Consider the following 17,500-nt stretch of genomic DNA (forward strand, 5'->3'; position numbering starts at 1 on the left):
ATATTTTTGCTGATGGCGATGTGTCCTGTAAGCAAAAAAAAAAAAGAAATACATCACATTCAAAAAATATTTCGAAATAAAGACAGAAATATCAGTTACGACCAATATAAATGTAACCAACAGAAGATAAGTAAATATAATATACTAATGTTCATTCTTCCCTTAAGTTTTCTTAGAAAAGTTCATAACCTGACTGAATTACATAAGATTTAATAAATCAATAAAATGCACCCAAACATCTTACAAAGCGAGCCATACCTTTACACCACACAAAGGGGCATGCAAAGGGGAAAAATATTGCATAACAAACAGAACTTTGGATCGCGTGCTTTTAGAAACAAGGATGGAAAACTGAGGTTAATACATATCCTGTCACATGAGAACAGCATATGAAATCACATTTCATATGCCTGACAAACTGCAATTAATTTTGGGGCTGTGTGTGTGTAACATTTTAAAGGGTACCATAAATTCATATTCAAATTAAGATTTTCTTTTTATTTGCAAACTAACCATTTCAATTTTCAAAACTGTATTATGTACAATAACTACACACCCTATTACACATTTCCGATATGCTTACAAATGTATGAAAATTCCCCCTCCCCCTGAAAAAAATGCCTGCCCTACTTAGCCTTGGGTTTATCCTTTTCCATATGCTGAGAAGCTGTTACCAAGCTGCCGTATGTGCACTACAATGAAGACTATAGTATGTTAGTTTTTGTACTTTAGCCTTGGGATGAGGTGGGCCTTATTAGTTCTGCACATCCTTTCTATGATATGGCCCTATCCCTCACTTTGTTGTTTCTTATCTTACATTTCATTTATAAAGTGTCTGTATTACTAAATTTTTCTGGTCTTTAATGCTGCTTTTGAAATTCAGTGTCTATGAGCCCTGACCTGACACAAAAGTCCCATCTCTCTTCAATGGCCCAATACAGAAAGATTTTTTAACTAATACTTCCCTTTTTCCAATTGTACATTATTGCAACATCATAATGCAGAGGGATACCATTTACTACAATACACTTTAGCACTTGATCATACTCAAATCCACATACTTGTTGAATAGTTCTTTTAAGATGGCTAATATGTAATTTACCTCACACATAAAACAAAACAGAAAAATGTTTAGATTAATGTATGAATATAAATCTTGAGACACACATAGATTTTTTTTCCATATCTGACTGCTTAACCCCAAGCTGCCGGGCATGACATGTACATACATGCCATTACCAATTGTGTGTGTTGAATTTTGTAATTGTTTTTACATAGAGATGGCTCCACAAGTACCAAGTCACCAATGAGCCAATTATGCAAACTACCTGTCCCACCTGTTTACCCTTTTCCTTGATTTTCGATATTTTCTAATATCATTGCTGCTGTTTGTAATGTCAGTAACAATATAGTGACTATAATGTTTATAACATAAATAACAGTGTCAATATTGATAGCATTAGTAAAAAAAAAAAAAAAAAAAACTTTTTCCACTTTTTCAAGGAAAAGTGAAGTTGCAAGATCTACTAACTGACTGCTTTGTGGATAAGCATTGGCAGAGCCATCTATGTGCAGAAATCTTTAACCAAGCCTTGCCAAAGGGAACGTACCATTTTCCTGTCAACACTGGGTTAATGAAGATATTCCTACTGTAAAAAAAACCTAGTTGGTTATCTTGGATCAATATAAGAAATCCATTTTAAGTAAAACGTTTTATTCCATGCATTTCAGTGTACAACATAGATATCCATATTGTGACATGACATCAGATTTGAAAAAAAAAAAAAAAAAAAAATCACATCAAAAGTGGTCTCCTGCCCTGCCTCTCTCTCTCTCTCTCACACACACTAACACACACACACACACACACACACACACACACACACACACACACACACACACACACACACACACACACACACACACACACACACACACACTCACAAACTCACTCACTCACTCACTCACTCACTCACACACATACACATACACATACACATATACATATACATACACATAAACATACACATACACGCACACATACACGCACACATACACGCACACATACACGCACACGCAAACGCACACGCAAACGCACACGCACACACACACGCACGCACACGCACGCACGCACATTTACACACACACACACACACACACACACACACACACACACACACACACACACACACACACACACACACACACACACACACACACACACAATTACACGCACACTCACACAAATACACACACACTCACACACTCACACGCACACTCACACAATTACACGCACACTCACACAATTAAACGCACACTCACACAATTACACGCACACTCACACAATTACACGCACACTCACACAATTACACGCACACTCACACAATTAGACGCACACTGACACAATTACACGCACACTCACACAATTACACGCACACTCACACAATTACACGCACACTCACACAATTACACGCACACTCACACAATTACACGCACACTCACACAATTACACGCACACTCACACAATTACACGCACACTCACACAATTACACGCACACTCACACAATTACACGCACACTCACACAATTACACGCACACTCACACAATTACACGCACACTCACACAATTACACGCACACTCACACAATTACACGCACACTCACACAATTACACGCACACTCACACAATTACACGCACACTCACACAATTACACGCACACTCACACAATTACACGCACACTCACACAATTACACGCACACTCACACAATTACACGCACACTCACACAATTACACACACGCTCACGCACACTCACACACACTTACACTTACACGCACACTCACACACACTCACACGCACACACACACACACACTTACACGCACACTCACACACACTTACACGCACGCACGCACGCACATTTACACACACACACACACACACACACACACACACACACACACACACACACACACACACACACACACACACACACACACACAATTACACGCACACTCACACAATTACACGCACACTCACACAATTACACGCACACTCACACAATTACACGCACACTCACACAATTACACGCACACTCACACAATTACACGCACACTCACACAATTACACGCACACTCACACAATTACACGCACACTCACACAATTACACGCACACTCACACAATTACACGCACACTCACACAATTACACGCACACTCACACAATTACACGCACACTCACACAATTACACGCACACTCACACAATTACACGCACACTCACACAATTACACGCACACTCACACAATTACACGCACACTCACACAATTACACGCACACTCACACAATTACACGCACACTCACACAATTACACGCACACTCACACAATTACACGCACACTCACACAATTACACGCACACTCACACAATTACACGCACACTCACACAATTACACGCACACTCACACAATTACACACACGCTCACGCACACTCACACACACTTACACTTACACGCACACTCACACACACTCACACGCACACACACACACACTTACACGCACACTCACACACACTTACATGCACTTACACTCACACACACTTACACTCACACACACTTACATGCACTTACACTCACACACACTTACACTCACACACACTTACACTCACACACACTTACACTCACACACACTTACACTCACACACACTTACACTCACACACACTTACACATTCATTCTTTGAATTCACTCCTCTCACACACTCACTCATTAACACTCCGTACTGAACGCATGAAAGCTCAGCAAAGGTTGCTGAAGGACTAAAGAAAACCGGATACAAAAAAAAAAAATCTTATAAATGAAAAATACAAATATAATTTTTTTTTTCTTTGATACCTTTTTTTTTCAATTACAGCTAATGTAACTAGTTAATGCAAGAGTCAGAAATATCGCTTGACACCTAAGACATGTCCATAACCCGTACACAATCTACATATTCCTGGGTTAGTGCCACCTGACCTTCATGTTTCCTACCATAACAGACCACAATCAAGCACTTCCCTCTCTCCTCATGCTACTAAAACTTTTATTTCTGTAAATCCCAATTCCAGAATCAAGCCAAGCTGTTGGAATATATAAGGGTATAGGGAGCCTAGTGCCAGTCAAGGTAAGTTAGGCTAAGTTATAATGCTCGAGGAGTTAAGTAACTAAATACAGTTCCCTTTCATTTCAATTTCCACATTGTTGTACTTGACCCAACTACTGTAAATAGTCGCATGCACTCAGATTCAAACATATAAATGTCATTGTTCCTTTCTCTCCCTTCACTTGTTATCTTTAATCAATCTTCTTTTCATTGCCTTTGGAACAACACATCTTTAGTTACATCTAACTCAAATCAACACCATACAATATAAAACATAATTACCAATAAGGTCCACAAAAGCAGAATTAGCCTTAAGCAGATCTTGCACATTCAATAATATTCATAGGATGATGCCCTCTCACTCTTATCATCATTCTGGATCTGACAAGAACATCCCCAGAAGAAAAGAAATTGTAACAGCAATGTCAGAATTATTTCCTGAGTTGACGAATTTGCAGACAGCAAGCAACTAATGTAAATGTAATGAGCATGGAACTAATGCAATACTATGAGAAGCAAACAGACAAGCATAAGAGAATTCAAAAATCAAAATGGATATACTGCTGTAAACAACTATCATACAAGTATCAGGTTAACATATTAATAAAGAAATGCAAGAGTATCAACTCCCAAGATCATGTATGAGAGAATAAAGTTGGCTCAACAATAAGAATGAGCAAGCTCGGTATTTATTTACAAGAGGAGGTTTTTCAAATAAAAATTATTCATGTCAATATACACAACAGGATACAAAACTAAATGCAAAGCAGGAGTAATTAGAATTACTGTTTGGTTTCACAATCTTTTTAAATCTCAGAAGAAATTTGCTTTATCATTTCTGCAAGTGCCTTCTGAAAGCCTGAACATATTAGCCATGCTTGATCTAAATATAAATAAAACATAAAAATCAAGTTTCCATGATATAGCTTTACAACCAACCCAAGCACATTAGTAAGAAATCTACTGGAAAACAAATGCAATACTACAGTAATATCCTACTTATTGCATGCTGTTAATGAATATATCACTAACTACATTACCCACAAAGTGCAATGTGAAAACTGACCTTGGAGGAATATCTCATATCCAAGAGCTGATGTGCTGGACGGATTCTCAACTTTGGCATTTTCTTTGTCTCCTCCTGTTCTGAGGTACTGGTGGGAACTGATTCTGCAATTGCTGGTGTTTTAGATTCAGCATTCTCTTCTTGACTTGACTTTTTCTCTGGCTGGCTGTGTTGCTCTGAATTTGGTGTTTCCTCTCGACCATCAGCATCCTCATCTTCACAAATCACTAAAACATCAGAGTCACTATCATGGGTATCTCCTGAGCCCCTACGTTCAATTTTTTGCACTGACTCTTTTCCCTCTGGCTCTTTTGTGTCTAGGTCTTTTGTGTCTAGGTCTTTTGTGTCTGGGTCTTTTGTGTCTGGCTCTTTCACGTCTGGCTCTTTCACGTCTGGCTTTTTCACATCTGGCTCTTTTGCACCTGGCTCTTTCGCACCTGGCTCATTCACGCCTGGCTCATTCACGCCTGGCTCTTTCACTATCTGCTCTGCTGGTTTTTGCTTTCCTTTGGCAATCTCCCCTAAAGTTGCTGAGAGCTTCCTAATTGTTTCCTGCAATGATCCTGTTTTCCCTGATGACAAATCTTCATCAAAGATTTCTGGGTCTAAAGCACTCACAGTTGATTCACTGTCACTTTCTGAATTATCTCCAAGGTTTCCATCACCCTCCATCACTGCATCTTCCTCATCCTTTTCAACTGTACTATCTGTAAATGAACTCTTTTCCAATGACTGTTGATTTTCTGAAATGTTCACTTTGTCTTTGGATTCTGAAGCATCTTGGAGGCCTCTGTCCTTTAATTCACCCTCTGTTGCTGATCCTGCTCCTGCTATTCCTGCTGCTGCCATTCCTGCTTCTGCTGCCACTGATGTTATTTCTTGTGATGTGGAAGATGGTGAAGGTGCTGTAACACTAGATGTCACCTGGACTGATGTCCCTATATTTGCTGAAACCTCCTGTTCCTCTTCCTCCTCTTCATCTAATTTCTTGCTTATTGAGTTTAGTAAAGACATTCTCTTTATAGCTTCTTCTGTTGATGTAGTTGTGTGGATATTAGATGCAATTCTATCAACCAGTTGCTTTGCCTTTACTTCTATTTCTTCCTCCATTTCCTCTTCACCTCCCTCCCCTACAAACACTTCTAGGTCTGGACCTCGTTTGCCTTTCTTTCTCTTCCTCCCCTTTGGTTTTCCATGTAGACCAATGTTTTCCATCTCTCCCTTTGACTTCCACTGTTCTGAATATAAAATAACAGGTCTAGTCATGTTTGCTTTGTGAATGTCTGCTTTTCCATTATGGCGATGTTGTACATGCTCTTCTGCTGCCTTCTGAGCTATTCTGACAAACATACATGTTTTACATACATGAATATATGGCCAACCATCTTCTAGAATCATTTCTGATACGGAAAACTTCTCAATCTGATTATGATGGCATTCTTTATGATGTGCTATTAATAGTGATTTTTTGTATGTTCTCTCACCACAAAGATCACATCTGTATCTGTACTCTCCAGTATGACTACTTACATGGTTGTAAAAATGTTCCAAGTGTTCTGACATATAATTACATAGACGGCAGTGGTATACACAATGTGCTGCCATAGGTTTGTGTTCCAGCACATGGTAAACCAAGTCAAACCGACTATTTGATATATAATCACACTCATTACAGGTCACACTTTTCTCAAATGTCATACTTGTTGGTATCCATGACAAATCTAGTGACACATCTTTCTTGTCTTCTGGAACCTTTGGTGGACCTACATGGTCCTTAATCACTGGGGGAAAATCTTCCTTCTTGAATTTACATGGCATTTCCCTTTCAATGTGGAAATTGACTAAATGATATGCCATATGCCTGCCCACATAATCACAAAGATCACACTGGAACAAATCAACTACACCTCCATCATCCCACTCAATCACTTCTACGATTAGAGGTTCCACTATGGATCCCCTGGTTACCCTCCTTAACTCTGGAGGTATATGCACAGTTTTTGATCTCTTGGTCTTTCTTGATGCCCCTGAGTCTGGAGTTTTTAACTCTCGACCTTCACTGGAGATAATAGATGCATCATCAACTAAGCTGCTGGTGCTAACCATGCCAACACTTGCAGTATCATCACCTTCATCAATTTCTTCATTATGTCCTAAAGTCTCATCACTCCTTCCCTCTGGCAAGCATAGATGTAAACTCTCTTTTTCTTCCTCACCATCTACATTTCTAATCAAACTTGTATTGCTTGAAGAACTATCTTGTCTTTTATGGCTACCATCAACAACATCAGAACTATTTTGGACTTGATCAAATATATCTTTAACTTTTTCTTGCTCACTGCTACTTACACTATCTTCTTTAGATTCACTACTTACATTGTGTGCATCATCCTGATTTGGTTTTGCATCAACTTTTCTCTTTTCTGCATTTTGATCAGTCATTTCTTCTAACGAGTCTTTTCCTTTATCTTTACTGTCATTTCTGATTATCTCATCCAAAAGCTGGTAATCCTTACTTATTTGATCACTTTCAACAATCTGTAGTTTCCCAGGTGAACTATCACCATCAGAGTCAACTCCACTCAGAAAACTACCTTCAGACGTCTGGCTCGTAACATGTGGGGGACTGAGAACACTAGCCAGGACGGTTGCATCTGGCAGGAAACTGGTGATTGTTGGATCAACATCTAACAGACTTGGTGTTATTTGAGTCAAATCAGGTAAATCATCCGAGGATGTGTTACTGTCAAACAAATCTGTAGTTGTGAGTACTTTGTTCCAGTTTCCTGCAGCTTCGGGTGTGGATTGTTTTTCTGCACTGGAATCCAATTTCGACTTCTTTGTTGGCTGACCTTTTGATGGTGTAGTTCTATGCCTCTTTCCAGTTTCTTTGCTGATATTACTATCAACTTTTGGTTGTGCTTTACTAAAACCATCAGACACAAACTTCTGTCTTTTGTTATCTCCACTATTTCCAGCATGTGAAAGAGTTCTTTTCTTTCCTTTTCTAGCTGTTGGTATTGCAAGAACATGCAATGGTTTTTGGAAAATCTTTGCTTTGATCTGTCGGTAATTCAAGATATCTGGTTGCTCAACACTCGATTTCTCAACCACAACAGATACATCTAATGGAACCTTTTCAATAGTTTTTGGTTTCTTTTCTAACAATGCAGGCACTTCTGGCTCTTTGGCTGGTACAGCAACACTAGACTGAACTTCTGCAGTCTGTCTTCTGCCACCCCGCTTTTTCAACTTATCATCATCAAAGAGATTAACAACATATCTATGTGGTACTGGGATGACTACCTTCAGCTTTGTCTTTTCTTTGATTAGTTCTTCTAGTTCACCCTGAGTTTGACGGGTTAGTTTCATTCCAACAGTAGAATGCAAATCAAGTTCTGATTTAAATGTATTGTCTTGTAGAAGTTTGTCAACAGCTTTTTTGCCCCTTCCTTTCCTAGGAACTGTATCCTTCTTTACCTGTCCTTTCTTCTTGCCTTTCTTCGTTTCAGCTATCTTTTTCTTTGGCTTTGCTTTTGTAGCACGAACTCTAGTCTTCTTTACTTTTGTTTGTTTCTGCTCCTTTGTTTTGGTACTTCTTGACTGACTACTAGAATCATCTGTTGTCAAAGAATTTACTTCCGAGTCTTCAGTCTCTTCTGTGTCCGAAACAACAGTCTCATCAATAACCATGAAACATTCATCATCATCATCTTCATCCAGGGAATGATTTTTCAAACTAGAACCTGACTTTGTAGTCTCCTTCTGAGGGACTTTCTTTGTGTCTTCTATATCAGAATCTGTATCTGACTCAATTATTATCTTCTTGAATTTTCTGTTCTTTTTTGTTAGCGTCTTACGATTAATTAATTCATCCGAGTCTGACGAGTCATCAGCTGCTGATTTAGAAGAAGCTTTACCTCGACCAGGAGATTTCTTTTCATGTTCTTTGTTTTTCTTCTCGGTGCCTTCCTTGCTTGAGTCGGTCTCACTCTTTGATGATTTTGCTTCTGGTACAGCTTTCTTTATCTTTGGAATCTTGAAGCTTGACTTTCCGCCTGATGCTTTAGGAGGAACTTTAACCCCACACAATTCTGAATACTGTGCAGAGGGTGCAACACTCTCAGAATTAACAGGTTCAGAGACTTGTTTATCAACTACAGTGTGCTTTTCAGTAGCAGCTGGAGCTGGTACAGTAGAGGTGGGTGTTACTGGTTTGACTGCAGGTTCTTTTGGTTCTTTCGGTTTTGGCTTAAAGAATGGGTTTCCATTTCCTCTTGGTCTTTCAGGAATACCAAGCTGGGCTTCCCTATCCCTATTAAGCTGTTCATACATATTCTTAGCTTGTCGCAAGATTCCAACGGTACATATCCTGAGAGATATAGGATAGCCATTTAAAAGCTGCCCATTCATTTGTTCTAGAGCTTCTCGAGCACTAGCATGACTAGGAAAATGAATATAGGCTGTTCCTTTACAATTATAATGGTTATCTAGCTCTAGTGACATATCTCTCAATATATAATCAGAAAAGAAACGATATATGTGATTGGAATGGACAAAAGGGGGCAACCCACGCATCATTAGGCAAGTAAAAGTCTGGCCAATCAAAGACCCACTTGCAGACTGGGTAGGACTAGGATCTATGAGGTCATTACTAACAACTGGTCCACTTGAGCTTGGGACTGGAGTAAAGTTCATGGGAGCTGGTGGTGGCGGAGTTGGTTGTTGATTCCACATAGCACCTGGAGGTCTTTCAACTCTGGATGCCATTCGTGGATCTCTATACTGTGGTAAGGGTACATTAGGGAAAGTTCTGGTCTCCTGCCGTGGATCTCTGGGCCCTGCATTAGGAACTCCAGGCAAAGAGCCAGGCTCAAGTCTGTTTGCAGCTCCTGGTGGATTAGGGAAACCAGAATGCCCTCTTATTCCTGATACTGGGACTGGATATTGATTAGACTCATGTCTGGAATCCCAACCTCCAGGTGGCACTCCTGGTGTAAATCTACTTGCCTCCTGCCTTGGATCTCGAGGCAGCTGAGGACCTACAGGAGCATATTTGGCTGAATCTTGTCGAGGATCTCTTACTATATTTGAAGAAAATCTATTAATATCACCCCTGTTTTCTCTTCCTGGGAAGACTCCAGTATCCTGCCTTGGATCCCTATTCATCTGCTGCCTTGGATCTCTCGTAACTGATGACGAGGAAGTTGTTGATAACCTTGGATCTCGAGCATGCGATAAGCTTGTGATTTTGTCCTTTGCAGGTTGTGGTTCCTGCTGAGGTTTAAAGCGTGGGTCTCTTGCTGAGGATTCTTGAGTTGGCTGTGAATCTTTTGCAACATCTTCTGTTGATTCAGTACTTATTGAATTTTCTGGTAAAAGTATATCAAGAACTGAAACAGGCTCTTTTCCTTTTGCTTGTAAATCAGTTTTCCCTGAATACTCTTTAGTCAAAGAAGGTGAGGTGTGTGATGGTTTTGTATCTCTTGGACCACTTAACTGTCTCTTCAATTTGTATTTTTCCATTTGAGAAGCAGCCACTCCTCTTTGTCCTGGCTTAATGAATTCTCCAGCACCATGTGCAATTCGTGCACGGATACTATCTAATCTTTTCTGTCCTTCACTTTCATCTTTAGCTGATGCAAAGGGACTTTGTGATTGTGGTGGAGGTGACTTTGGCAATGGAGGCTGAGTTTTTGGTAAAGGTGGTTGGATAGGTTTAGCTGGTAAGGGTGGTGAACTTGGTAATGGTGGCTGACTGGATTTGAGCAAATTGATATCACCCTCAGATACTGGTGGATCCAATGCTTTGGGCAAAGGTGGGGGTGGCAGGTGAGATACAGGCAATGGTGGCTGAGTTCTTGGAAGTGCAGGTTGCGTTTTTGGCAAGGGTGGCTGTGGAACTCGCATATCAATATCCCCGCTGCTTGTTCTGCTTCTGGGGTCTAATGGCCTAAGATTGCTAGTATCTTTATAGAAACCAACACCAGAGGTTGCTACTAGATTGGTCCCTAAAGACTGGTTTCCTTGGCTCACCATGGGCTGACTACTGTTAGCCTGTCTGTGTGGTAAAGGTATTGAACCAATGGTGTTTGTTGCCATCTTTCCTGCTTCTGCTGTTTTCTGGATAAATGGTGCTTGCGGCCCAACTCTTCCCCCACTTTTCAAACTTTCATTTCCATGTGGTCTGGCCTGATAGGTATGAGGTAGTGGTAGCAAACTGCGATGAATCTGCCGCAGATCAGTATCAGAGCGACCAGAAATCACAGGCACCTGAGGCGTACTAACAACTGGCCTTTGCTTTTTTGTTGCTTCTGCATCTTGGTTATTCCAAACTTCTTCTGGATCATAAGGCTCATCCTCTGAATTTGACTTTCCTGCAGGACCTACAAAGTCCTCATACCGGTAAGATGGGCCAGAACTAGAACTAGAACTGGTCTGTGCACGTATTTGTGCTAGGGCTTTCTTAATATTTTCCAAATCCACACCTGCCTGACTAATACTTTCAAGTGGAATAGTCTTGACAGGGGTGGTTTCCTCTGCTGCAGGAACAGGGCTAAAAGAAGCATCCATATCAGGTGACTGTGGTGTGTCTGTTGAAAAAAAGCCATGGGAAGACGACTCATCTGGTGACATGGGTGTATCTGGCACATCTGGCTGTTTTCCTCTCTGAGGGTAAGTCTGTGGAAACCCAGTACTGTGAGAAGTATTTGACTGAGAACTACTTACTCTCCAATGTACCTGTTCTTGAAAATTACTACCACTACCACTGTGACTATGATCCCTTACCTCATTATGCTGAAAAGAAGTTCTAGCAGTTGCATCTTCTTGACCAAGGCCTGAAAGTCTAGGGAATGGACTATCACTAGAGGTTTTATGTGAGAAGAAAGAATCTCCTCTTGCTCGAACCTCATCCCTCCAATTTCCAGACTGAGTTCTTAACAAACCCCTTTTATCCAACATGGCGCCAGATGAAGTACTTTCATCCTCTGATGGTCCAGAAGGTTCTCCAAAGAGTTTTTGGAACTTTCCTCTTGAACCTTTTAACATTTCAGAAGCCTGAGGTGAAGCATTTCCTGTTCCCCTCGCAGATGGATGTACATCAGTGTTTGAAAGAGATGGAGGCATTGGAAGGTCCAGCAAGCTATTTCTTTTTGATGAATGTTTTCCATCATCCTGATACTCCTGCTCTGTAAGGCTCCTTTGCCGCTGCAGGTGGTGGGAGTCTCGCTCCCTCTCCCTGTCGTATTCTCTTTCGCGGGAACTTAAACTTCTACTTGTTTCACGACTCTTATCACGTTCATGTTCTCTGGAGCTGCCTCGTCTCTCTCTCCCTCTATCATGTTCTTTGTCACCCGAATTTCGACTTCTTCCATCTCTACTTCCACTTCTATCAAGATCTCTGTGTCTATCATATTCTCTTTTTCTATCATAGCTTTTTGTTCTGCTCCTGTCGGAATCTCGATCTCGACTTCTGTCCGACTCTCGGTCTCTACCTCTATCTGAGTGCCGAGACTGACTTCGGTCCCCATCTCTCCCTCGATTTCTATCATAGCTGCTTTCTCTTGACATTTCAACTCCTCTATCTCTTCTATCACTATACTCTGTGTCCCTCCCTCTATCTTTCTCCCTACGCTCACTTCCACTATCTCTAGAACTCTGCCACTCACTTGACCCAGACCTTGTAGGGAAAGACCGCGCTTGCTGACTTGAACCATGTCCATACGCTGGTCTATTTCCACTACTGTGACCCACACTTGGGCTTAGTCCTTGTGGTGCTTTGAGACTTGAACCGGCTGCACGATTGCTGCCACTCTCATACACCCCTCCACCACCCTGGTTATGACTAAAGTTCTGGTTCAGGTTCAGACCCAAGGTTGATCCTAATCCATGGGTCAAACCAAGACCTTGGCTAGACCCACTGCCAGGGTTGGAATGTGAGCCAAGTATAGGTCGGTGGCTTGAGCTAATATTGGGGCTTGGAGGTCCTTGGCCTGGACCAGCTCCATGGCTTGGGGGTCTCGGAGGAGCAGATGGTCCTGGTTCAGGTTTCTGAAAGACGATAAAAAATCAATTATTTTTGAATGTCAGGCAATCAATAAAATCAATCAAAATAAGTAAAATAATATTTTGCTATTGAAAATTCTTCTTAAAAAGATTATGCATTCTTGATTACAGATGTGGCACTAACAGTTATAATGTTTAAAACTTGTTAACTGTTAAAACTAATTTTATTTTACTACTAATCATTAACAACAACAACCAAATACAGACAGACAGACACATACATACAAAACACACACACACACACACACACACACACACACACACACACACACACACACACACACACACACACACACACACACACACACACACACACACACACACACTCAAAAAAAAAACTTACTCCAGTGGCTTTTTGAACTTTTTCGTGCATGTTGCGGATAACAGCTTCCATTTTCTCTAGCATCTCCATCCTTGGTCTGTAAATATTGTACAATTGGTTAAATAGATTTTCATATCTTTAGATGGATCAAAATAATAACTACAAGTAATAATCAAATGACAATTGAGAAAAATTGGTGGTGACAATGATGATTGATGCTTGATAACGATGATATATACTACATGTATATATAATATATATACACATATATAATATATATATATGCATATATAATATACATATACACATATATTCATATTCATATATACATATATATATTCATATATATTTATACATACATAAACATTCATTTCACATCAGCTGTTCTATGAAGTGATGTATTATTCATTTCAAAGTTCTAGTTTGTAAACCTGGCAATTATCATAAACACTATCATCATATTTATAAGTATGTATCAGATAACTAAATAAACCCATTAATTCGTAATCAAACCACTGCCTCTGGGATAATTAACTCGATAAGATACAAGTCACCTGATGCCGAAGGTTATACCTAATAAACACAAGTGTGAGAAGTAAAGGAGATGAGGTTTCAGTGTGAAAGTGTGAAAATAAAAACAGTTAAAACATATCAATAGCAGCAAATGATTTAATGCTAAATGCAGAAAAGCACAAATTAAGCTATTCTAGCCTACTGGCACCACCTACACTCACTACCTACTGTATTATCTTGCAAATTTCCTTTACATACAGATGGCGTCACAAGTCCATGAAGGAGTCAATTTATACGCCTACTTCAACTCATCTCATACCTTGAATTTTCACACTTTTTTTTAATCAGGGAAAAGGGTAAATTGGGCTATTAATTGACTCCTTGATGACTAAGCCTTCGTGAAGCAATGAAGTGTAAAATAAATAACATCTGTCTGTTCAATCTCAATAATGATTACAAACAAAACAATAACAGTTATTACTACTACAACAATTACAACTATAACAGTAACAACACCACAACAACTATTCTTCGTGATATTAGCTGCTTCTCCCTACTTACGCTCTTGGGACAGGTGTTGTTAGGAATCTGTGGAGGCCCTGAAGGCGTTCTAACTGGTTGTTTCTTGAACCAACTTGTTGTGAGCGAGCCTCGAGCTTTGTGATCATACGTTCAACAAAGGGAACATATGACCTTAAGTGCACCAGTTTCTCGTCAATTTCTGAAAGAAAAACAAAATTTAAATCCTCTTTTACAGTACCTTAGGGGATATTGGTATTTACTAGAATAAGCTACACCCATTCTAGACAAAACACAAATGAAAACTGAGAATAACATTTTCCTATATTGTCAACTATTCACAAATCATCATATGAATCAGTAATTCCCAAACTGTTGACTGTGGATGCCCCTTGTCTTCGTCAGTAATATTTTCCTTGGCCAAGTAAAGACAATTCAGTAATTTTAATGCAGTGTTAATATGGGACGATACCAGATGCATTAATACCTCAAAAGCAAAGAAAACATGGCCGACCGACAGCAGAATTGAACAGAGGGTCATCAGCTTCACTTCTGCCACGACACTATCAACTAAGCCATCAGTTCTTTCACTCTGTTAGTCATATCTTGCTGGAGTCACTTTAGTGTCAACTTGTACATTCCATTTGTTGTGTGTGATCCAGCTTTTAGTGAAGTTACTGCTACTTCATAAGTGGTGGCATCTTTAATAAGCCATGAAAAAGCTTAGGCGTTTTTATAAGTGAGCTGCACTCTGAAAAAGGTTGGGAACCACTGAGATAAAGAAATCTCTAAACTAAACCTATCTTCACATTATCATGTCCTCAAACTTGTGTTAAACAAAGATCCATCTGTACATATCCCTGAACTCTGACCACTAATCTACAAGTATAATTGAATAATATAAATATATCCCCTTTGATTAACAACAGAAACTAGCTCTTGTTTTAATGGTAAACCAAATTAATCAGCCAGCCTATTAAATAAAGAAGAGGAAAAAATTGAAGAGATTCAAGATATTCTTTTATACTTACTTCAAAAACATAAAAAATAATAATACATAAATGAAAATATAAAAAAACAAGAAGAACTAAAGCAAAGCATCTTCCTTCTACTATCAAAAAAAAAAATCTTTAGGAAGAGTAAAAAAAAAAGTAACAACAGAACGCGCATCTTGAAGTAACTTAACGCATGACTAAATGTATGCTCATAAAACATCAATATTCAGCATTCAATATCCTTCACCTCTACAGTAATTTCCATTCTACTGAATTTTCAAAAGAAAGAAAAAATGGAAAAGAATACCCATACACCCATTAACTAGATTTTTTTTTATAGATAACAAAAGAATACCCATAAACCCAGTAAATGGCAAAAATAATTTCAAATTAAAACAATCTTTCACCCATTAACTGTCAAAAACACTTAGAAATAAAAGAAACCCACAAATCCATTAACTGGCAAGTCATTTTTTTCTAAACATGCAGTGAAGAAAATCATCAAGATCACAATTTAAACAATTTTAAGAATATCACAATCTTGCCTTGCTGCAAATCTTAAAAATACAGTTTTATAAAAGTAAAAAATTCACTTTGGCAGTTTGTGCAAGATGGGCATGTTCAATTTCAGCAAAAGCAACTTCTGGCAGAAAAGAGAAGACAGCAGTAACAGGAACATTCTGCAATGTTTTGCAACAAACTGCTGAAGGCAAAATGACAGCAAAATTTAATTTAATGCAGCTATGCTTAAAAAAATTGTTTAAAATGACACTGGATTTTGTGTTTATTGTTTTCAGTGCAAGGTAAAAATCATTACAAGTGCAAAATTTGTGAAAGCAGTACAGCATAAGCATATTCAAAATTTTGATGTAATACCTTGCCATGCAAGTGTTCATTAGTCACTCTGTATTCCATTGCAATTACCTTGCTGTAAAGCAAAATTTAAAAGGCATTATGAAACATATATACATATAACAGCTTTCAGTAAAAAAATAAATCAATAAATATTCAATAATACAATAATACAGAATGTATCAAAAGACCTTTTTATTCCTATCTGCATACCAAGAACTACAAAAAATAAGGAACACTCTTCATACCCAATTATGAAGATAGTTCCTGACAAACAAACTTACTCAATCAAAGCTTACTGAATTAATTCAACTTTACAAAAACTTTTTAGTTCAATTCCAAATTAGATTTCCTGATTCTCATTATTTATGAATCAACTTCAGTTGCACAAAAAAAACATAACTGAACCTTTTATAGTTATTTCCTTCATCACTTCTACTCTAGCCATAAAGAAATCTTTTCATTTTGCATACTACAAAAACTGAAGGAATAATAATAAAATGATAAAAACAAACAAAATAGATGCTCTTTCAAACTAAATGCTATATCTTGAACTTCTATATCTAACCAGATACCCTGTATGAATAATAAAAATGACAATGATTTTGTTTACATACAAGTGTTAAACATTTTGCTCAAATTCTCTCTCTCACAGCATATACGCAAATGATATTGCGTTGCAACAAAGAACATTCAGACTAAACATCTAATTAACAACATAACCAGCCAAAGATACATCACTTTGCTTTTATTCAAATTATAGTGAAGTTCAGTTATCTACAAGCAGGAAGGGAAGTGAACTCTGCAACCAAATTATAGGCAAAGTGTAGTACTGTCTGTATATCATGCAAATACAGAACAGTAGTTGCAACTAGCATCAGTCCTTAAAATAGTTTCATTTTCTAATTGTACAACTGATTTTGTGAATCAAGACAGCAGATCTTACAGAACATTTTATCTTTATTTCAGTTGCTGCCTAGTCCCCTGGTTAATACACACATTTCATCCTGGATTGTAGGTAACATAACTTAATCT

General features: G+C 38.7%; 1 protein-coding gene across 1 annotated transcript in view; it reads right to left on the bottom strand.

Moving 5' to 3' along the window:
* The window catches only part of LOC113808582 (uncharacterized), a gene marked incomplete at its 3' end in the record, with an annotated part of 36,158 nt that continues 18,658 nt past the window's right edge, over positions 1 to 17,500 (bottom strand). The window contains 4 exon segments of the mRNA XM_070131500.1: positions 1 to 25; positions 5,198 to 13,249; positions 13,608 to 13,683; positions 14,661 to 14,820. Of these exon segments, the coding sequence (XP_069987601.1) occupies positions 1 to 25; positions 5,198 to 13,249; positions 13,608 to 13,683; positions 14,661 to 14,820 (8,313 nt within the window).

This window comes from Penaeus vannamei, chromosome 16 (assembly GCF_042767895.1).
Source record: "Penaeus vannamei isolate JL-2024 chromosome 16, ASM4276789v1, whole genome shotgun sequence".
NCBI lineage: Eukaryota > Metazoa > Arthropoda > Malacostraca > Decapoda > Penaeidae > Penaeus > Penaeus vannamei.